Source organism: Pimephales promelas, chromosome 7 (assembly GCF_988280905.1).
Source record: "Pimephales promelas chromosome 7, fPimPro1.hap1.1, whole genome shotgun sequence".
In the NCBI taxonomy this organism is placed as follows: domain Eukaryota; kingdom Metazoa; phylum Chordata; class Actinopteri; order Cypriniformes; family Leuciscidae; genus Pimephales; species Pimephales promelas.
In genome coordinates, this window is record NC_142775.1 from 41,010,949 (window position 1) to 41,030,352 (window position 19,404).

Below are 19,404 nucleotides of genomic sequence, written 5' to 3' on the forward strand. Positions count from 1 at the left end.
AATCATTCTTACGAAGGTCAAACGCATATAAATCATCTGTATGAAGGTCAAACGTATATAAATCGTACGTATGAAGGTCAAACATATATAGATCGTCTGTATTAAGGTCAAACATATATAAATCATCCGTATGAAGGTCAAACGTATATAAATCATAAAGAAGAAGAAGGAAATGTCTTATTTATGTTGCATTTGTCCAAACTCGTGAAGAAGTCATTGTTTAGCTGTGTGGTCTGGTTAAAATAAAAATCAATAAATAAAATAAAATTTGGAGCAGTAGCCTAAGATTTATGTTCATGAGTATTAACTAATTAACCCTGAGCAAAACATTTGTTACTGTATTCGTTAATCTTTGTTAACGTTACTTAATAAAAAATACAACTGTTCATTGTTTGTTCATGTTAGTTAATTTTCTAATGTTAACAATATTTTAATAAAGTATTAGTAAATGTTGAAATTAACACGAACAAAGATGAATAAATGCTGTATAGGTCATGTTAACTAATTGTAAATTGTTACTGTTTTCTCTAAGCGTTGATGAGTGATGCATAAAACTGTCCTTCTGGTAGACAGGATGAGTTAGACTTCAGAAAACATGTTTGTGTCAAACTTATGCGTTTCTTCATGGCAGAAAGAGATAAAGATGTCTGACTGAATGCAAGGCCTGTTTAAACTTCAAACTAAAACCACTTTTATTTAAAGTGGAGGCACTCAATAACACGTTAAAATCCGGACTAATGTTTGTCTGAGTCTACAGAAATAAATGAGAAAGTCCTTGTCAAAGACACATAAGACAAACTTTCCCGTCGCCATGGCGATGTGTTAAGCTGGTGATGTCATCATTCTAGTCACGTACCCAGACTCTCCCGAGGCCTTTATTCCCATCGGATGCCTTTAGATCTGAAGTGTGTCTTTACCTATCTCCACCGAGTGTGTGTTTGTAAAGCTTCAGTCGTAATGAGGTTTAGCAGCCGGGGTTTCCTCCACGGATGTGCTCGAGACGAGGACGGAAGCTATTAAAGGGATACCGTGTTCATTTACTATCATTCATACAGTTTTACAATATTTATTAATGTTTTGAAATGTTTCTTCCCCTCATTTTTCTTAAATGCTGGGTTGTTTCAACCCAAATTTGGGTCAAATATGGACAAACCCAAATGTTGGGTTAAAAATACAATAAAAAAAAATTTACATTTGAAAGTGAAAGTTAAAGTTGGGTTAAAATGGGAAATTACATTTTTAACCCAACATTTGGGTTTGTCCATATTTTACCCAAATTTGGGTTCAAACAACCCAGCATTGTTTAGAGTATAGTTTTGTTGTCTTTTTTATTAGTTTTTTACACTTTATATATATAATACATTATAACAATGGATTAATTATGCCTTATAATGCACTGTATGGTCTCATTAGAAAGTAGCACTAATACTATTAAATTAGTTTATCATGGTTAATCACAACAAGAGTTGGTAAATATTATATATATAAAAGTGTGTGAATATATATATATATATATAGTCAACATTTTAAATGGATCAAAACCTTTTATCAAAGTTACATAAATTTTGAACATTACCGTTCTTGTCTATATACGTATATATAACAATGTAACAAATAATCTGCAAATATTACCTTATTTATCTTATAAATATTATATCAATAAAAATATTTGCCTTATCAATATGAAAACCTTTATAATGCATTAGACATAAAGGCTTTAAGCAAGTTTTACCTGTTTAAAAAAAGCTTGTATTATTTTTATTTTAGCTTTTAATTATTTTTAAAAAGAAAATTTTGCGAACAGAATTATTTAATAATTTTTCTTTTCAGTTAAAGTAATTTTTTTTTCGAGTAACACTGATATACACAACGAGTTATCTGGATATTTTAAGGCACATGTTAAAGTAGTTTCTCGTAAAGGGGTGGGGAAGGGGTTAAAAGGTCTCGATCACATCAACACAAACCAGTCAAGCCAATGATTACATCTTCAATATCATCATGACCTCTGGCAATATTATGGATAAAATAACAACAAAAACTAAAAAAAACGTTCACTGACACTCAGTTATTTTGAGCCTCGATCCAAAACAAACTCATTTTTTGCATGTTTGAAGCCTCAGAGGACATCATCTTATAACCTAATACCAAATAACCAATAAAACACTCATGCATTCGAATAAAGTCCTTGAAGATACTGGTGTTTGTGAACAATCAGACGAACTCTCCAAACCCTGTTTCCGAGAACTCCCTCGGCTCTCTCCGGGTCCCATGGACTGAAGCCGTTTGGCCGGTTCTGAAAGGGTTTGTGATTCGGGCTCTTCAGGGTCCTTGGATACGAAAGGCAGTTTGCTGGATCATTCAGCTCAATCTGGAGACGCACCATGAATAGAGATTAGAATAGAGTCTCACCATCTATTCTACATTAACCCTTCAACAGCGTGTCAGTCAAAGCAGAGATCAGGCAAATAATGATTGACATTTGAACTTGTGTTGTTTACACTAATGAACTGGTCATGTTGGGGACTGCATTATGCCAGATATGTGAGTTATTATTAATATTATTAAACCAGTTCACAACATGACATGAAAGTCAAAACTATTTTACATTTAACTTATATTATTTGCATAATAATAGGCATAATAATAATATAATTTATTATTAAAATACCTGATAAAATATCAAGACATTTGAACTTTGACTTTGAATTATTAAGTTTTTTTTAAGCAAGTTATACAAGATTCAACACATTTTTAAGTCAGTTTAAGCCATGAATAGATGTATACACCAATAAAAGAAGTTTAAAATCAATCTATATTGCACAAGAAGCCAATGTGAAGACATTTTCATGTTTTTTTTTTTAATAATCTTGCAGCAGTTTCAGCCTTTTGCAGCCGCAGTATAGATGCTTGATGAGAAACTCAATTAAGTTAAATGAACTTATAATTTTAACTGGCAACTTACTTTTTTAAGTAACAGTGGGGGAGGGAGAGAGGGAGGGTAATCCCTGCTGGTGACGTCACGCGCGTGCACCTACTGTGAGTCGGTCAGTGTGAGCTCGCTCGGAGTCAGCGGTCCCGTTACCCGTTAAACTCTCACCACAGTTGATGTGACTCCTGCAGAAGTGCTGGAACGCTTGAAAAATGGGTATGTGAATTTATAAACCGAGTTTATTAAACACTTTCACGCTGTAGTTTTAAGGTTTGAGCGTTTTTTCCCCTCAGACTGTGACAGTTTAGTTAGTTTACCTCAGAACGGACGCGCGCGCGACTGTTGTGGAAATATACGTCTTTTTCTCGCTTTGTTTCTGTAAAGTCTTTGTATTTCTTTGTATCTGACACAGTTCGAGAGTGGTCGGCATTAGTCTTGGTAACCGAGCAGGTCTGAGAAGTGAGATTATGGATTACACTAAAGAGATTTGATTTCCTACCAACAGCATCTCATGTCAGCTGTAAACAAGAGTAGACTGAAGTAAACGGTGGAACAGATTGTAATTTGACAGCAGTTTGCTTTTTTGTTTTGTTGTGCCCAGCTGAAAAAAAACTTCCCGTTAAGTAATAAAACAATATTTCTGAATCTCCATTTTTTAAAATATGTTTTAAAGTTTTTTTCTTGGTTATTCAAACGTTAAAGAAACGTTCCTACTTGTGAATTTTTGTCTGAACGTTCTGAAACATTTTTTTTCTTTTAAAAACGTAACAAACATCATAACCGTTTCAGAGAAAATACAGTCCATTAGCGATGTATAATTAGCGATGATTTTTTTTTTTTTTTTTTTTTTTGCTTGCGTTTTGAGAACATTATTAACTTTGACTCTAAAACGTTACTGGAAGAACTTGTGACCTATGTGCTGTTTCGGTGCATTTATAACACAATCAGTGGCTCTTTTAATCTGGCTTTTGCTTTAGTTCACAGAATTTACATTGAACATCCAGCCGTTGTTAACCGTACAAAGAGTATTATCACTTACATGTGATTTGGTTGATGGTTTTTGAGGTTAAAGGTTTAATTCACCCAAAAATGAAAATTATTCCATAATTTTCCACTTAAGCTTTATAATGGGAGTGAGTTTTAACTGTATTAACCTTTGTTACTTAATTATAATAATATATTAACACCTGGTGCCTTTATTAACACCTGGAGCCGTATTGATCACTTTTATGGTGGATGGATGCACTTTTCTGGGCTTCAGGGTTCGTACAAGTGCTTAAAGTGCTTGAATTTGACTTTTTGAAACAGAAGTCCTGGAAACCCCTTGAAAACAGCCATATTTATGAAAAAGTACTTAAAAAGTGCATGAATTATTGAAATACAGTATGTGAAATTAGTGTTTAATTTTATTGATAAAACAATATTTTCACGCAAAATCAACACTGCAACCCATGCATCTGATATATATAGGTATTTTGCATGGCTATGAGTGTGATTTTAGTCATCTAGCCTAAATATCCAAGTATATGATCCAGCTTGTATTCTTCAGGTCAATCATATATTCATGGGAGAAAACCAGTTTGAATATGGAAAGCGATATCTTTGTCATACTGGTTAAAGTTACCAGTAATTTCAGTTTATTTGTTCCATTTTGTTTTATTTGTTTGTCTGTTTTACCTTCAGATAATGTTTGATAAGTGAGATCTCTCCTTGAAAACCAAAAAAGTAGTGCTTGAAAAGTCCTGCAATTTTACTTTACAGTATAAAGAACCCTTTACTCCCATTATGGACATTTTTTAATATAACTGATTATGTCAGATGGTTTGAGTTAGTTAATCATGGGATAAATGTCGTTTTTGGGTGAATTAACCCTTTAAGGGCATCACAACCTGTCATGTGATCACCCGTTTAGTGTTGGACAGCTACTAGAGAGTTGGGAAGGCATGAACAGCAAAAGAAATGGGAGGATTTTCTCGTCCCTTTCAAATGTAGACAAGTGTGTTTGTAGATTTAGTTTGCATTGTTTTGCCGGCTGTCTGTGACCCATCAGTCTCAGTGAAGTCTTGTGTAATATGTCCTGCAGATGTTTGACTAGATGAGCGAGTAGAAAGGCCTGTATTGTGAGTTTTTCCCCTCTGAAACGGGCCGATGAGGAGAGAGGCGCCACTTCCACGGATGTTTACCACTGTTTAAAAGCTCCCGACTGAATTATGGGCTTTGGGACGGTAAGAAGGGCTGTGGGCCAGATGGGCTCCGGCGCTCTCGCTGATCACTCAGGAATCTGTCCCAGCACTTGGTTATACGATTAACCTGTTTTTAGTTTCAGCACAATATCATTTGTTATGCAATATTGCAGTGTTTATTATGAATGATTTATAGGCGCACATCATTATTGTGTTATTGAGTGCCTTGGAACACACAGCTTTGTTTGATGCGTTGATGACATTTCCACTGAAACGGGAAGCGAAGGCGGGACATATTGAATGGCTCCTCCCCCTTTTCAAATAGCCAATAGCGTTTAGTTTCCCTCACAGACTGACAGCACCATGGATGCGAGCTCGATACGCTGGATTCAACAGGAGAGGATTCGTTCATTTCATTCTTAACCAGTTGGAAAATGGAATAAAACACACACTCCAACACACATTTCTCCGTGTCTGTCAATGGTTGCTTTGGTCAGGTGGTGTTTATAGCAGAGGGGGCGGAGCTTTAGATTCTAGAGAGCATTTGATTGGACAGAAGATGTAATGAGACGTACATTTTGAATGCTTATATCTCCTAAATTCAAATTTCGTCATTGTTTTGGAAGCTTATTCATAACCTTAAGGCTAACATATTCATACTAAAAGACAAAAACTTAAATTAATGTTTCAGGGGGGCTATAAATTTATGAGGCTCATAATCACGAATCAGAATATCTTCCTCTTGCAGCATCTCTTCTCAGATGATGTGGGCGGGGCTTTAACCTGTCACTCACATGAGATCAGCCAATAGCAAACCACAACCGTCCAACAAATTCCCCACAGACACAATCAAGCCCCGCCCACATTTGTTCTTGTTTGAGAAGCGTTTCACTCGATATACGACACAATAGAGGAGAAACGACTAATGCAACTTCCATTTCATGGGGACTTTACTCGCCTCAGTGTTGTTTCCAAAACCTCTATGCTGTTATTCTGTCTCAGATGTTTTGGAGGCGCGTCATGCAGCTTTTGGAGATTCTTCAAAAAAAAAAAAAAAAATTAATAATGTTGAGAAAATAACAACACACAGGTTTGGAATGACTTGAGGTCGAGTGAATGTGCTGAGCTGAACTATTGCTTTAAATGCTCACGCTGATAACTTCCGAGCCAACATCTTGTTTTTATTTACTCTTTGAAGTATTTCCTCGTTAAGTCGACGTCGTTTCATCTCTTGTGTCTTTATGGCATGAACGGAGGCCTGTGTTTTTTGAGTTTTGTTGTGAGGAAACTGGCAGGAGTGAGAAAGCAGACACAGACCGAACGGATGGACTCAGCCGTCGCAGCTGACAGTGTGTGTGTGTGTGTGTGTGTGTGAGCTGGGGTTTGTTCTCGCTCACAGCACTGGCTTTGTGTGTCTAGTTCATCGGCCTCGTCTTTGTGCTGCTCCAGAGACTGTAATTGTGAAGTTTGGAGATCCTGAAGAGAATAAAGCCGTGAATGAGAGCCTCTGCGTGCTTTAGTCACACAAACTCACTGTGTTGCTCTACTGAGAGACGTTTGATTCTGGGGATATTTCTCAGATTTTACCAATGGATGCTTTTGTGTTTCTCACACAAAATAATGAATGCATTTTAGTTGTGCAACGGATCACAAAATTAACATTTTTTGAGCCACGGAACGGATCATTTTTCAGATCAGCAAAAAAATAAAATATGTATAGCCTAACTAACTTTGTAACTTTGCTTTTCGTTTATTACTTAAAGCTCACCTGAAGGTCTTCGATACCACATCAAAAACTGCTAGCCTAACTGATGAACAGTGTAACTAATAAGTAATTAGTTACTGTAATTTAATTACTTTTCCCTTGAAAATGTAAAGTAAGGGATTACTCTTCATTTATCTGTAATTTAATTATGATGTAATTGAGGTAAATACTGTGTATAGTTCAATCCAATCTCACAGCGATTCGTATGCATTTCATGAGGTGACTAAATCGTACGACCGCACTCGTACAAATTCATATGAATTATTGTAAAATATGTATGAAAAAAGTATGAAATGTCATGAGATCAGACATAAAACAATAGTGGGTTTAACATCAAAATTTATCGTCTGATGTTAAAAAGTATGTTTTTATAATGTAACCTTCTCCACCTTGGTCAGTTTAAGGATAATTCATGCAATCTTATAGTATTTATTTGAAAAAATTAAAACAGATTCATGTCTATTCTTGTATTATTCAGCTGGTTGAGATTGATATGGGATTTTGAAAGTAATTAGTAATTAAAGTAATTAAATACTTTTTAGAGAGAGTAATTAGTACAGTAATCTAATTGAAGAGGTAATTAGTAATTACTTTTTTAGAGTAACTTACCCAACACTGCTGATGAAGTTCAAACATGTTAAAAACAAGTGAAAAGTCAGTAACAAGTCAATTACACAAATGACTAAATCACAAATTTGCAGAAATGAATAATTAAACCTAAATGTAATATAACATATTGCTCACTGTAGAAATGAAATATAGGTTCATCTTTGTTAACGAATTTGTTTGTCTTTTATGGTACATGAAAACCGACCAATGTTTAGCTTTTACAAAAGCTAAAAAGGTATACATTAGCCTTAGTGAGCAGAAGAGACTCTTTCCAAAACATGAAATGTTACAGACCCCCAATTTAATTATTTAACAATTTAATTATTATATTTTTTTCTGGACTGCATTGTAAACTTTCACTTCTTTATATTGTATCTATTTTATTTCTTTGAACCTTTTTATGATTCATTTTTATGTAAGACACTATAAAATGTTATAATGCGCTGTATAAATAAACTTGCCTATAGTTAGAATCGATCACAAGAAGTCAGAATCTGAACTGTAGCTTCAGTTCTTTGGCTGTTCTCGTTCTCTTGTGGACAGTCATTTTTTAAGCACGACATAATGGACTCCTGGAAAGATTTAGTCACTTTTAAGCATGTACATTTCGCCTCAGTGTTTTCAACATCCAGACCAACATGAGCATCAAAATGTTTTGATTTGATTCATAGGAGAGTTTATATATTTAAAATCTCTGGGTGTGGTTGTATTTATGTTGTTTGTTTCATAGTCTGTCAAATTTTGGAGGAAAGTGTGTCATCCAGATTTGTCAGAAGTAATTTCTGTCTTGTGTCGGTTGATGACTCTCTCCTGCGATGTGCCGGTGTGGTTTTCCTAAAGTCAACATGAAATCCGAATTGATCCTATTTTCTTCCATAACCCATGTTTATTGTGTTATTGTGCATTACGACTCATAGTTCCAGAGAAAAACGATGTAATCTTTTATCGAAATGCTCCACCTCTGAAATTCTCCTGACCTTCCAGATTCGTGACACACTTTTTTTCAATACATTTCAGATGGATATAATCAAGCTCCTCTTCCTTTTTCTGTTGAAGATTCTGTTTTGAAAATGCATCACATTATGGAAGTTAAATGGATTGCAAATGGCATTTCATATTGACTCTTTAAGAGTTCGTTCACCCAAAACTGAAAATTATCTCATAATTTACTCACCCTCATGTTGTTCCGAACCGTGAAACTTTCGTTCATCAAACAAAAATTAAGTTATTTTAACGAAATCTCAAAGATTTCTGTCCCTCCATTGACCGTCAATGTAACTACAACTTTGTTTCTTCAAAAAGTTTGTACGCATCACGTTTGAGCTTCAGCAAGAACCAATGAGGTTCGTTCTCGCGTTACGCATCACGTTTGAGCTTCTCAAGAACCAATGAGGTTCGTTCTCGCGTTACGCATCACTTTTGAGCTTCTCAAGAACCAATGAGGTTCGTTCTCGCGTTACGCATCACTTTTGAGCTTCTCAAGAATAGGGTAGGGTATCGAGAATCGAGTATCGGTTGGAACCGGGACTAACTTTTCGTTTTTCCCGGAATCGTTCAAAAGTTAAAATTTCGATTCCTAGTTTCGATATTCACAGTCTGCCGACCGGAAGAAGAAACCGCTGAACAACACCAACGAAGAAGCGTCTACCGGAAGTGTTGGCATAACCGCGCGAGTCGAACATGAGTAGCTTACGTCGGCGGTCCAAAGTGTGGCTTCGCTATTCTAAAAATAACGAAATCTCGGCAAAATGCAAAATTTGTGACAAAGGAGTATTTGTGACAGAAGGAGTATTTCCTTCAGAAAGACTGTTGGTTAGCAAGGTTAGCTAAACTTTTTTGACCCTGCCTCTTAAAAGAATCGGAATCGAGAATCTTTAGGAACCGGAATCGAAACAAGGAATCGGAATCGGAATCAGAATCGTTCAAATTCAAACGATACCCAACCCTACTCAAGAACCAATGAGGTTCGTTCTCGCGTTACGCATCACTTTTGAGCTTCTCAAGAACCAATGAGGTTCGTTCTCGCGTTACGCATCACTTTTGAGCTTCTCAAGAACCAATGAGGTTCGTTCTCGCGTTACGCATCACGTTTGAGCTTCAGCAAGAACCAATGAGGTTCGTTCTCGCGTCACGCATCACTTTTGAGCTTCAGCAAGAACCAATGAGGTTCGTTTTCGTGTTACGCATCACGTTTGAGCTTCAGCAAGAACCAATGAGGTTCGTTCTCGCGTCACGCATCACTTTTGAGCTTCAGCAGAACCAATGAGGTTCGTTCTCGCGTCACGCATCACGTTTGAGCTTCAGCAAGAACCAATGAGGTTCGTTCTCGCGTTACGCATCACGTTTGAGCTTCTCAAGAACCAATGAGGTTCGTTCTCGCGTCACGCATCACGTTTGAGCTTCAGCAAGTACCAATGAGGTTCGTTCTCGCGTTACGCATCACGTTTGAGCTTCTCAAGAACCAATGAGGTTCGTTCTCGCGTTACGCATCACGTTTGAGCTTCAGTAAGAACCAATGAGGTTCGTTCTCGCGTTACGCATCACGTTTGAGCTTCAGCAAGAACCAATGAGGTTCGTTCTCGCGTTACGCATCACGTTTGAGCTTCAGTAAGAACCAATGAGGTTCGTTCTCGCGTTACGCATCACGTTTGAGCTTCAGTAAGAACCAATGAGGTTCGTTCTCGCGTTACGCATCACGTTTGAGCTTCAGCAAGAACCAATGAGGTTTGTTCTCGTGTTACGCATCACGTTTGAGCTTCTCAAGAACCAATGAGGTTCGTTCTCGCGTTACGCATCACGTTTGAGCTTCAGCAAGAACCAATGAGGTTCGTTCTCGCGTTACGCATCACGTTTGAGCTTCTCAAGAACCAATAAGGTTCGTTCTCGCGTTACGCATCACTTTTGAACTTCTCAAGAACCAATAAGGTTCGTTCTCGCGTTACGCATCACGTTTGAACTTCTCAAGAACCAATAAGGTTCGTTCTCGCGTTACGCATCACGTTTGAGCTTCTCAAGAACCAATAAGGTTCGTTCTCATGTTACGCATCACGTTTCAACTTCTCAGGAACCAATAAGGTTCGTTCTCGCGTTACGCATCAGGTTTGAACTTCTCAAGAACCAATAAGGTTCGTTCTCGCGTTACGCATCACGTTTGAACTTCTCAAGAACCAATAAGGTTCGTTCTCGCGTTACGCATCACGTTTGAGCTTCTCAAGAACCAATAAGGTTCGTTCTCGCGTTACGCATCACGTTTGAGCTTCAGCAAGAACCAATGAGGTTTGTTCTCGTGTTACGCATCACGTTTGAGTTTCAGCAAGAACCAATGAGGTTCATTCCCGTGTTACGCAGAACAAATATGGCATGCCGTGTCCTGCTTGGTTATGGCTCCTTTAATCTTCTCCCAAAAGTAGTTCACTGGTCCTGTCCATCATGTTTATTTGTTTCTCTTCATAATCGCAGTGCACACAAAGAGGGTCATTGTGAATTGGGATATGAAATGATATGGAAGTGGAAGTGCTTGCTCAAGCATGGCCAATTTCCCTCACATTTGGGCATCAAAGGGCCATTCAGAAGACAAGAGGGGCAAGAGCGAGTCCAATCCGCGGCCCTGCCCTGAATCGCTTCAGAGACACATGATGGATCTAGCAAGAGCTCAAAATTGTTCGTCAGAGCTTTATAAATTAGTTGCCTATATTAGTGCTACTGAAAGCTCCAGACTTCAGTGGTTTGGCCTTTCCAGTCCAAATGTCAGTGAAAAGGCTTAAAGGGCAAACTTGTTATTTATGATGAACGTCTCAATAGAAAGATCAACCTCCTTTATTTGCATTTATTTTTAATTTACAGATCCCCTGTGCTGAATATCAAACCATATGCAAATGCATCAGTCAACACCATTGCTGAGTATTTCCTCCCAATTTAAAAAAAATTATCATGGGTCCGCATATACTAAATGAAACGAGTTTGGAGTTACATTCAAGCTATTTTAAGGAAGAAATTATTTTCCCAAATGTCATTTTGAAGATCAGGGATAAAATCATCACCGACTACAGGGGGAAGTTTCATGAGTGAAGATGATTTGGGCACTATTTTTTGGCATTATAATGTTATTAGATTAGTATGGTTGACTGCTTTCAAGATCTTGGTAAAACCCTTCATTAGGCCTAATAATGATAAAACTTTCAGGAAAAGTTTTTAAATATATATATATTTTTTTACATTTTTTTATCTGAAAAAGTGATTTATATTTATGCTTTAGTTTGCGATGAACATGTTGAAACCTTGCTGAAATTATTCACATTACATTACAGCACATATTCAATGTACAGTTTTTCCATGACACCATTTAGCATTGCTATACTATTTTGATGTGGACTGTATCGATGGAAAACTGTGCAAAATCAATATGTTTTTCCCGGCTGACCTATTTTACATTGCTGTATGCCAAGAACAGAAACCAGGACATAAAGAATATGTAAACAACAATCAGTCATTTTTAGGTTTCTGGGTCAGCGCTAGAGAGAATCAAGCTTGTCTACAACAGCTGGTAGAAGAGCTGTCAATCATACGAATGAAAGGATGCGATTGGGTCCTGCATTTAGGGTTGGACTATAGAATTCATATTCTAAATTCTGATTGGATGAGTATCATTCAAAGTTGTAAAGTAGCTGATATGTACATCCACATATAATCCTCTTTATTTCCCAATGTTTATTGAATGTTTTTATACAATAATATATTAGTACAGTCTGTTTTGCAAGAAAATATTTCAGTCTTTCTACTTCAAAAGGACACGTTTAATTAATGTGTTACTTGCTGTTTCTTTTTCTTTGTAATTTTGAATTAAGTTTACTTGCAATTTCTGAGTGAAAATAGTTTCTGCACCAATTTTTTCAAGTGTTGACACCTTTATTACTCATTTTAAACGTCATTAGTGGGGAATGCAGTGTCGTTTTCCTGTTATCTGCTGTGCTACGGTTCTTCAGTGTGTTGGTTGTTCTTCCTGGCCAGATCTCAGATCCCTGCATGAAATGATATCTGTCCTCCTTTGCTCATATTTCTTGGCTTGGGGCTTTTCAAAACATGCTACGTCGTTTGAAGTAAAAGACCCTCAAGTAGTGGCGATCTTTCTGAACCCCAACTGCACTCATTTGCCACAGAAATAAATAGGGAAGCTTCCCCCCACATTTCCGTGGTCTTAGTTTAAACTGTCTGAGTGAAAGTTATTGGGAATGTGGCTTTAAAGGGAGTCGAAAGGTCTGAAGATTTTGGCAGTGGGCCTGTGGAGCTCATTCAAGACTTCACAGATAGCTCTTTGTGCTCCGCTCATTTACTGTCGCTGCTGGTAGACAAAAGCCTCTGAATCTCTTCATTTGGCCACCGAGGAGCCCTTAACATGTGAATGGCCTGATGGAATCGCCACCGACTCTCAATTCGCAGCCGCAATAAGAAACCCAAGCAGAAAACTAGATTTCTTTCTGGAGAAAATGAGAATGCATGCCTGTGCAGAACTTGGTTGCTTTCTGTTTTAAGTCAAAAGAGTCCATGCACATGCCTCTAAAAACACTGGATTTTGTGTTGTTTTCATCCCAAGGGCTGGGTAAATATAGGACAGAACACATGTTGTGTTCATTTTACCCAGAAAGTTTTTTATTTTTTTAATTTAACCCAGCATAATGGGTTGATTTAAACCATCATACTGGGTTCATTATTTTTTACTGTAGTACTATTTTTTAATTATTATTTTAATAAATCAATTAATGTTTACGGATTAACTTAAAACCAGCGATAAATAACTCAATCCCTGGGTTGTTTTATCTTCCCTAGGATCTGGGTATCACAAAACATCTTCCCCAGGATCTGGGTAGCACAAAACTATCCAAACAATTGGTTGTTACATCTGACCCAGGAGTTGGGTAACAAAAACTACACAAACACTGGGTTGTTACATCTGACCCAGGAGTTGGGTAACAAAAACTACACACACACTGGGTTGTTACATCTAACGCAGGAGTTGGGTAACAAAAACTACACAAACACTGGGTTGTTACATCTGACGCAGGAGTTGGGTAACACAAAAATTACCCAAACACTGGGTTGTTACATCTGACCCAGGAGTTGCGTAACACAAAAACTACACACACACTGGGTTGTTACATCTGACCCAGGAGTTGGGTAACATAAAAACTACCCAAACACTGGGTTGTTACATCTGACGCAGGAGTTGGGTAACACAAAAACTACCCAAACACTGGGTTGTTACATCTGACGCAGGAGTTGGGTAACACAAAAACTACCCAAACACTGGGTTGTTACATCTGACCCAGGAGTTGCGTAACACAAAAACTACACACACACTGGGTTGTTACATCTGACCCAGGAGTTGGGTAACATAAAAACTACCCAAACACTGGGTTGTTACATCTGACGCAGGAGTTGGGTAACACAAAAACTACCCAAACACTGGGTTGTTACATCTGACCCAGGAGTTGGGTAACATAAAAACTACCCAAACACTGGATTGTTACATCTGACGCAGGAGTTGGGTAACACAAAAATTACCCAAACACTGGGTTGTTACATCTGACCCAGGAGTTGCGTAACACAAAAACTACACACACACTGGGTTGTTACATCTGACCCAGGAGTTGGGTAACACAAAAACTACCCAAACACTGGGTTGTTACATCTGACGCAGGAGTTGGGTAACACAAAAACTACCCAAACACTGGGTTGTTACATCTGACGCAGGAGTTGGGTAACACAAAAACTACCCAAACACTGGGTTGTTACATCTGACCCAGGAGTTGCGTAACACAAAAACTACACACACACTGGGTTGTTACATCTGACCCAGGAGTTGGGTAACATAAAAACTACCCAAACACTGGGTTGTTACATCTGACGCAGGAGTTGGGTAACACAAAAACTACCCAAACATTGGGTTGTTACATCTAACCCAGGAGCTGGGTAACACAAAAACTACCCAAACACTGGGTTGTTACATCTAACCCAGGAGCTGGGTAACACAAAAGCTACACACACACTGGGTTGTTGCATCTGACCCAGAAGCTGGGTAACACAAAAACTACCCAAACACTGGGTTGTTACATCTAACCCAGGAGCTGGGTAACACAAAAGCTACACACACACTGGGTTGTTGCATCTGACCCAGGAGCTGGGTAACACAAAAACTACCCAAACACTGGGTTGTTACATCTAACCCAGGAGTTGGGTAACACTAAAGCTACACACAAACTGGGTTGTTACATCTGACCCAGGAGCTGGGTAACACAAAAACTACCCAAACACTGGGTTGTTGCATCTGACCCAGGACCTGGATAACACAAAAGCTACACACACACTGGGTTGTTACATCTGACCCAGGACCTGGGTAACACAAAAACTACCCAAACACTGGGTTGTTACATCTGACCCAGGAGTTGGGTAACACAAAAACTACCCAAACACTGGGTTGTTACATCTGACCCAGGAGCTGGGTAACACAAAAACTACCCAAACACTGGGTTGTTACATCTAACCCAAGAGCTGGGTAACACAAAAACTACCCAAACACTGGGTTGTTACATCTAACCCAGGAGCTGGGTAACACAAAAACTACCCAAACACTGTGTTGTTACATCTAACCCAGGAGCTGGGTAACACAAAAACTACCCAAACACTGTGTTGTTACATCTGACCCAGGACCTGGATAACACAAAAACTACCCAAACACTGGGTTGTTACATCTGACCCAGGACCTGGATAACACAAAAACTACCCAAACACTGGGTTGTTACATCTGACCCAGGACCTGGATAACACAAAAACTACCAAAACACTGGGTTGTTACATCTGACCCAGGAGCTGGGTAACACAAAAACTACCCAAACACTGGGTTGTTACATCTGACCCAGGACCTGGATAACACAAAAACTACCCAAACACTGGGTTGTTACATCTGACCCAGGACCTGGATAACACAAAAACTACCAAAACACTGGGTTGTTACATCTGACCCAGGAGCTGGGTAACACAAAAACTACACAAACACTGGGTTGTGTTACATGTAACCCAGGAGCTGGGTAACACAAAAACTACCCAAACACTGGGTTGTTACATCTGACCCAGGACCTGGGTTTCACAAAAAATACCCAAACACTGAATAAACAACACAAAATATTTACCCAAAAGGATTTAGGTAGAAAAAGTAACCTAGATTGTGGTTTCTAGATACGGGGTCCATCAGTTTATTGACTCTGCAAAGTTTTCCTTATTGAAGGCATTATCATCTGGAGTGGTTTGAACAGTTTGGGAATGTCGCTGACAGCAATAGTAACATTTAAGCTCTCACTTGTTTTCATCACAGGATTAGATGGGCTCATTACTTTCCTCTCCTTAAATTCCCTTGTGATTCCCTGACACTCTCCAGTCCCTCAAGCATGTTATGCAACACATCCATGATTCACTTCCCGGATTCATTCGCATGTGATTCTGGTTTCGTGCTCTGGTTCACATCAGCTGATCTCAGCTGGTGTCGCATGTTAATTCCCCAGCCTGAGTGTTCAGGATTTTCCTCATCCGTAGCATTGAATTATGCGCTGTAAAGATGCGTAAAGAACATGTGGGCTAAACAGATGACCGTTTCTCAAACTCCCAAGCTTCTCTTTACATCATACGACAGCTGCTTGAAATCCAATAGTGTGTGAGTTAACAGCGTATTGGAAGTTTTGGGAATTGGAAATGGTTTCGTGGCTCACATGGACTACTTTGGGAAGTTGGTGTGAGGCTATAATGCATCATAATCATAATCATCTCCCATGAGACGACACCACAGAGTCACTACAAATGAACTGGTAAATTGAAATAGACGATTTCAATGGCAAAAGTCTTAAAATAAATAAATTTGAACCTAAAATCTTAATGCTGATTTGAAACACCGTAGACACATTTGAATAAATAAATTGGTACTTTGATCCAAAAGCAGTGTTATGTAAGTTTATTATAGTTTTATTCATATTTATTACGTTTATTTTTAAAGTTAAAGTTAATTTTATTTTATTTTTTAGTGGTATCATTTGTCATTTTAATTCATGTTTTTGTTTTTTGAAGTAAACTCTGATAGGCTGTGTTTAACAAATCGAGTTCTCACGATGGTCATGCAAAGAGATGTGAATTCAGTCAGGCCACTCTCTCGAAATAAAGGAGTCGGCCATTCAGTTCAGCGCTCTTTAAAACACATTCAATAGGGCAGCTGTTTACGCTCATGAATATTCAATGAGCTTCGGTCAGCTGCTAAGATTGATTCAACAAGTCGCCTGTTCTCGATCGATTCAGATGTGAGAAATTACAGTTTTTCTCAATTGCTTTGGCACATTTTTCGAAACAGTCTTAACATTCCCTAAACTGTGAGTGCAAATGTCACAACTGTTTGCAGGAACTTCAAAACTTTATACCATGTCTGCAAAATGTAGTTACTCACCCAAAACATTCAATTCATGCTTCAAAACCTAGTTATTATGTCAATAATTTGGCCAAGGCCACCAAAATCTAAAGTTTTATTGTCATTGTGTGAGCCACACTGGTCAAAATGTTTAGTTGTTTTTTCACCACAACAATCAACCATAAAAATTAAGGGTTTACTGTAAACAAATCTCATATTTGTTGAGAAAAGTCAATAGTATGTAGAAAAAAAAAAATCTTTGAACATTTGTATTTTTACAGTGTTTATTTTTGTACTTCATATACACAATACAAGGGTATTACTGTAACTGTACATGTAAAGTAACTGACAACAGTAACAAGATTTCACTTTACATTTCATATTTGTGTATTACCACAATTACACAAACAACAAATGACATTCATGGGAAAAAAAAAAACGAACAAATTATGATCATACACTTTCCACCTCCATGCTGAAAAAAACTCTTCTATTGGATTTAGGAATGGAGAGTATGGTGGAAGGAATTCCACTGTTATCCTTTCATGTGCAGCAAACCAGTCCCTAACACTGTTGGTTCGGTGGAAGCTGACATTATCCCAGACAACAACATAATTAGGCAAATGTGGTCTAACTAAACCTCTTTCTTGTTCTGGAATCAGGTCTCTGTAAAGTGCATTTAGGAAGGCCAGGAGAAGTTGGGTATTATAGGGCCCAATGTGTGGAATATGTGTGCTCACACCGTTCTCTGAAATGGCAGCACACATTGTAATATTGGCCCCACGTTGGCCTGGTGTGTCAATTGTGGCTCGGTGTCCAATGAGATTGCGACCACGTCTCCGGCCTTTGGACAGATTAAACCCAGCCTCGTCCACAAAAACAAGAATGTGGGTCGTTTCATGTACTTCTAACTCCATGATTCTCTATGAAGAAACACAGAAAAAAAATGTAACAGTAAATGTTTTTTCTTATGGGCTTCTGATACTTACAGTAAAGTAATGCAGGCATCTTAGAAAAACAGGACAACTCACTAAGTGCACACCAATGGTTTACCTGGACATACTGGTACCGCAACCCCTTGACTCTTTCACTGTTCCTCTCAAATGGCACCTTATAGAGCTGTTTCATAGTCATCTGATGTCTTTTTAAAACTCTGTCTATGGTGGAAATGCTGACAGAATTTATATTTGCAAAGACATTATTGTCATTTATGATTGCACTTTGGATCTCTCTTAGCCTGATGGAATTGTTGGCTATGACCATGTTGCAAATTTCTTGTTCTTGCAGTTGGTTAAATACTGCTGCTCTGCCACCAGCGCGAGGTTGTTGTGCAGTTCTATAGAATAAAAAAAATAGACTTGCATTTATTTTTACAATATTGTTGTTTATACTGTAAAAATACTTTACATACTGTAAAACAAAACAAAAAAAAAACATATTTACCTGTTTTCCCTACGAAAGGTTTGCACAATTGATGACACTGTGGACCTGTTTACATTAGGCTGTACTCTTCGACCAGCCTCTTCCATTGTTAAACCATGATTTATGACATGATCCACAAGTGTGGCTCTGATTTCATCAGAGATTCTGACTCTTCTATTTCCACCTCTTCCTCGATTATTTCTTCCTCTACCACCACCACGTATTCTTACACGCCTTCCAATTGCTCTTCCACGAGCAGGTTGCTGCAGTTCAGGGTTGTGAATGTCCTCCATTCTCAAAAAACTTCTACAGCAGTGATTGTGCTGTGGGCAATCTATATATATATATATATATATATACTCCCAAAGTTGATTGGTTAAATGGTTAAATGGTTGATTCATATTAGAGGTAATTTGCAATTAGATTGCGAATGCAATTAGAAGTCATGTTCCAATTTAGCAAACATTACAAACAATGTCAATGTCAGATATATCTTAGAATATACATTCATGTATACTAATTATGATAATTGAATAAATAGTTTTGAATGTGATGGCCTACCCAATAAAAAATGTCTGAAAAGTTCTGAAGTGTTTGACAGTGTAAGTGAGAATTGAGTCATCAGTTTTGATCAACAAGCCATATACAATTATTTGTTGTCCAAACTGCAGACAGTTGTATGTACTCTTTGCACACATGTGCCAAAGCATTTGCAATTTGCTCAAATCAATAAGAAATTCCAATCTGATGTGAAAAAGAAGCGAATTGTTCAGAGATCTGAACTTAATGTTTTGGGAAATAAAAAAAACATTTGAGAACTGAGCCAAAGCAATTGAGAAAAACTGTAATAGACAACATTTGAGATTTGCTCAGATATAAAGCGTGCCTTTTAAGCATTAGAAAAGAAGAGATACAAAGAGCCTTCACACAAACTATAAACATTCAAGTTTCTTTGAAATAAATTGGCCTTAAGAAATAAATAAAGTCATTTTTATCCAAGGTCACATGAAAGAAGTGGTTCATCCAAAAATGGCGATCATGTGATGCACATCACTCA

General features: G+C 37.8%; 2 protein-coding genes and 1 pseudogene across 3 annotated transcripts in view; 2 read left to right on the forward strand and 1 right to left on the reverse strand.

Annotated features, from left to right (window-relative positions):
* Positions 1 to 3,002: 3,002 nt before the first annotated feature.
* gpm6bb (glycoprotein M6Bb) overlaps positions 3,003 to 19,404 on the forward strand; it is a 113,649-nt gene continuing 97,247 nt past the window's right edge. For both annotated transcript variants that reach the window (XM_089133509.1, XM_089133511.1), the window contains exon 1: positions 3,003 to 3,145. In XM_089133509.1, the coding sequence (XP_088989635.1) occupies positions 3,142 to 3,145 (4 nt within the window). In that variant the 5' untranslated portion in view covers positions 3,003 to 3,141. The remainder of the gene's footprint in view (positions 3,146 to 19,404) is intronic.
* On the forward strand, positions 8,822 to 13,350 carry LOC148978409 (uncharacterized; annotated as a pseudogene).
* Positions 13,511 to 19,191, reverse strand: LOC120484782 (uncharacterized). The gene is made up of 3 exons (XM_089133540.1): positions 17,979 to 19,191; positions 17,385 to 17,848; positions 13,511 to 13,535 (listed from the first exon to the last, which is right to left on the reverse strand). Exons 1-3 carry the CDS (start codon positions 18,360 to 18,362, stop codon positions 13,511 to 13,513), a joined length of 873 nt encoding a protein of 290 aa, XP_088989666.1. The 5' UTR covers positions 18,363 to 19,191.

Bases quoted from the DNA above. Each gene is read 5' to 3' on its own strand.
- LOC120484782 (XM_089133540.1), bottom strand. From the start codon at position 18,362: ATGTTTTTTTTTTGTTTTGTTTTACAGTATGTAAAGTATTTTTACAGT. The intron at 17,849-17,978 runs GTAAACCATTGG...GTTTCTTCATAG, and splicing joins TGCGGTACCAGTATGTCCAG to AGAATCATGGAGTTAGAAGT. The intron at 13,536-17,384 runs GTATGATCATAA...CTCCTGCGTCAG, and splicing joins TCAGCATGGAGGTGGAAAGT to ATGTAACAACCCAGTGTTTG.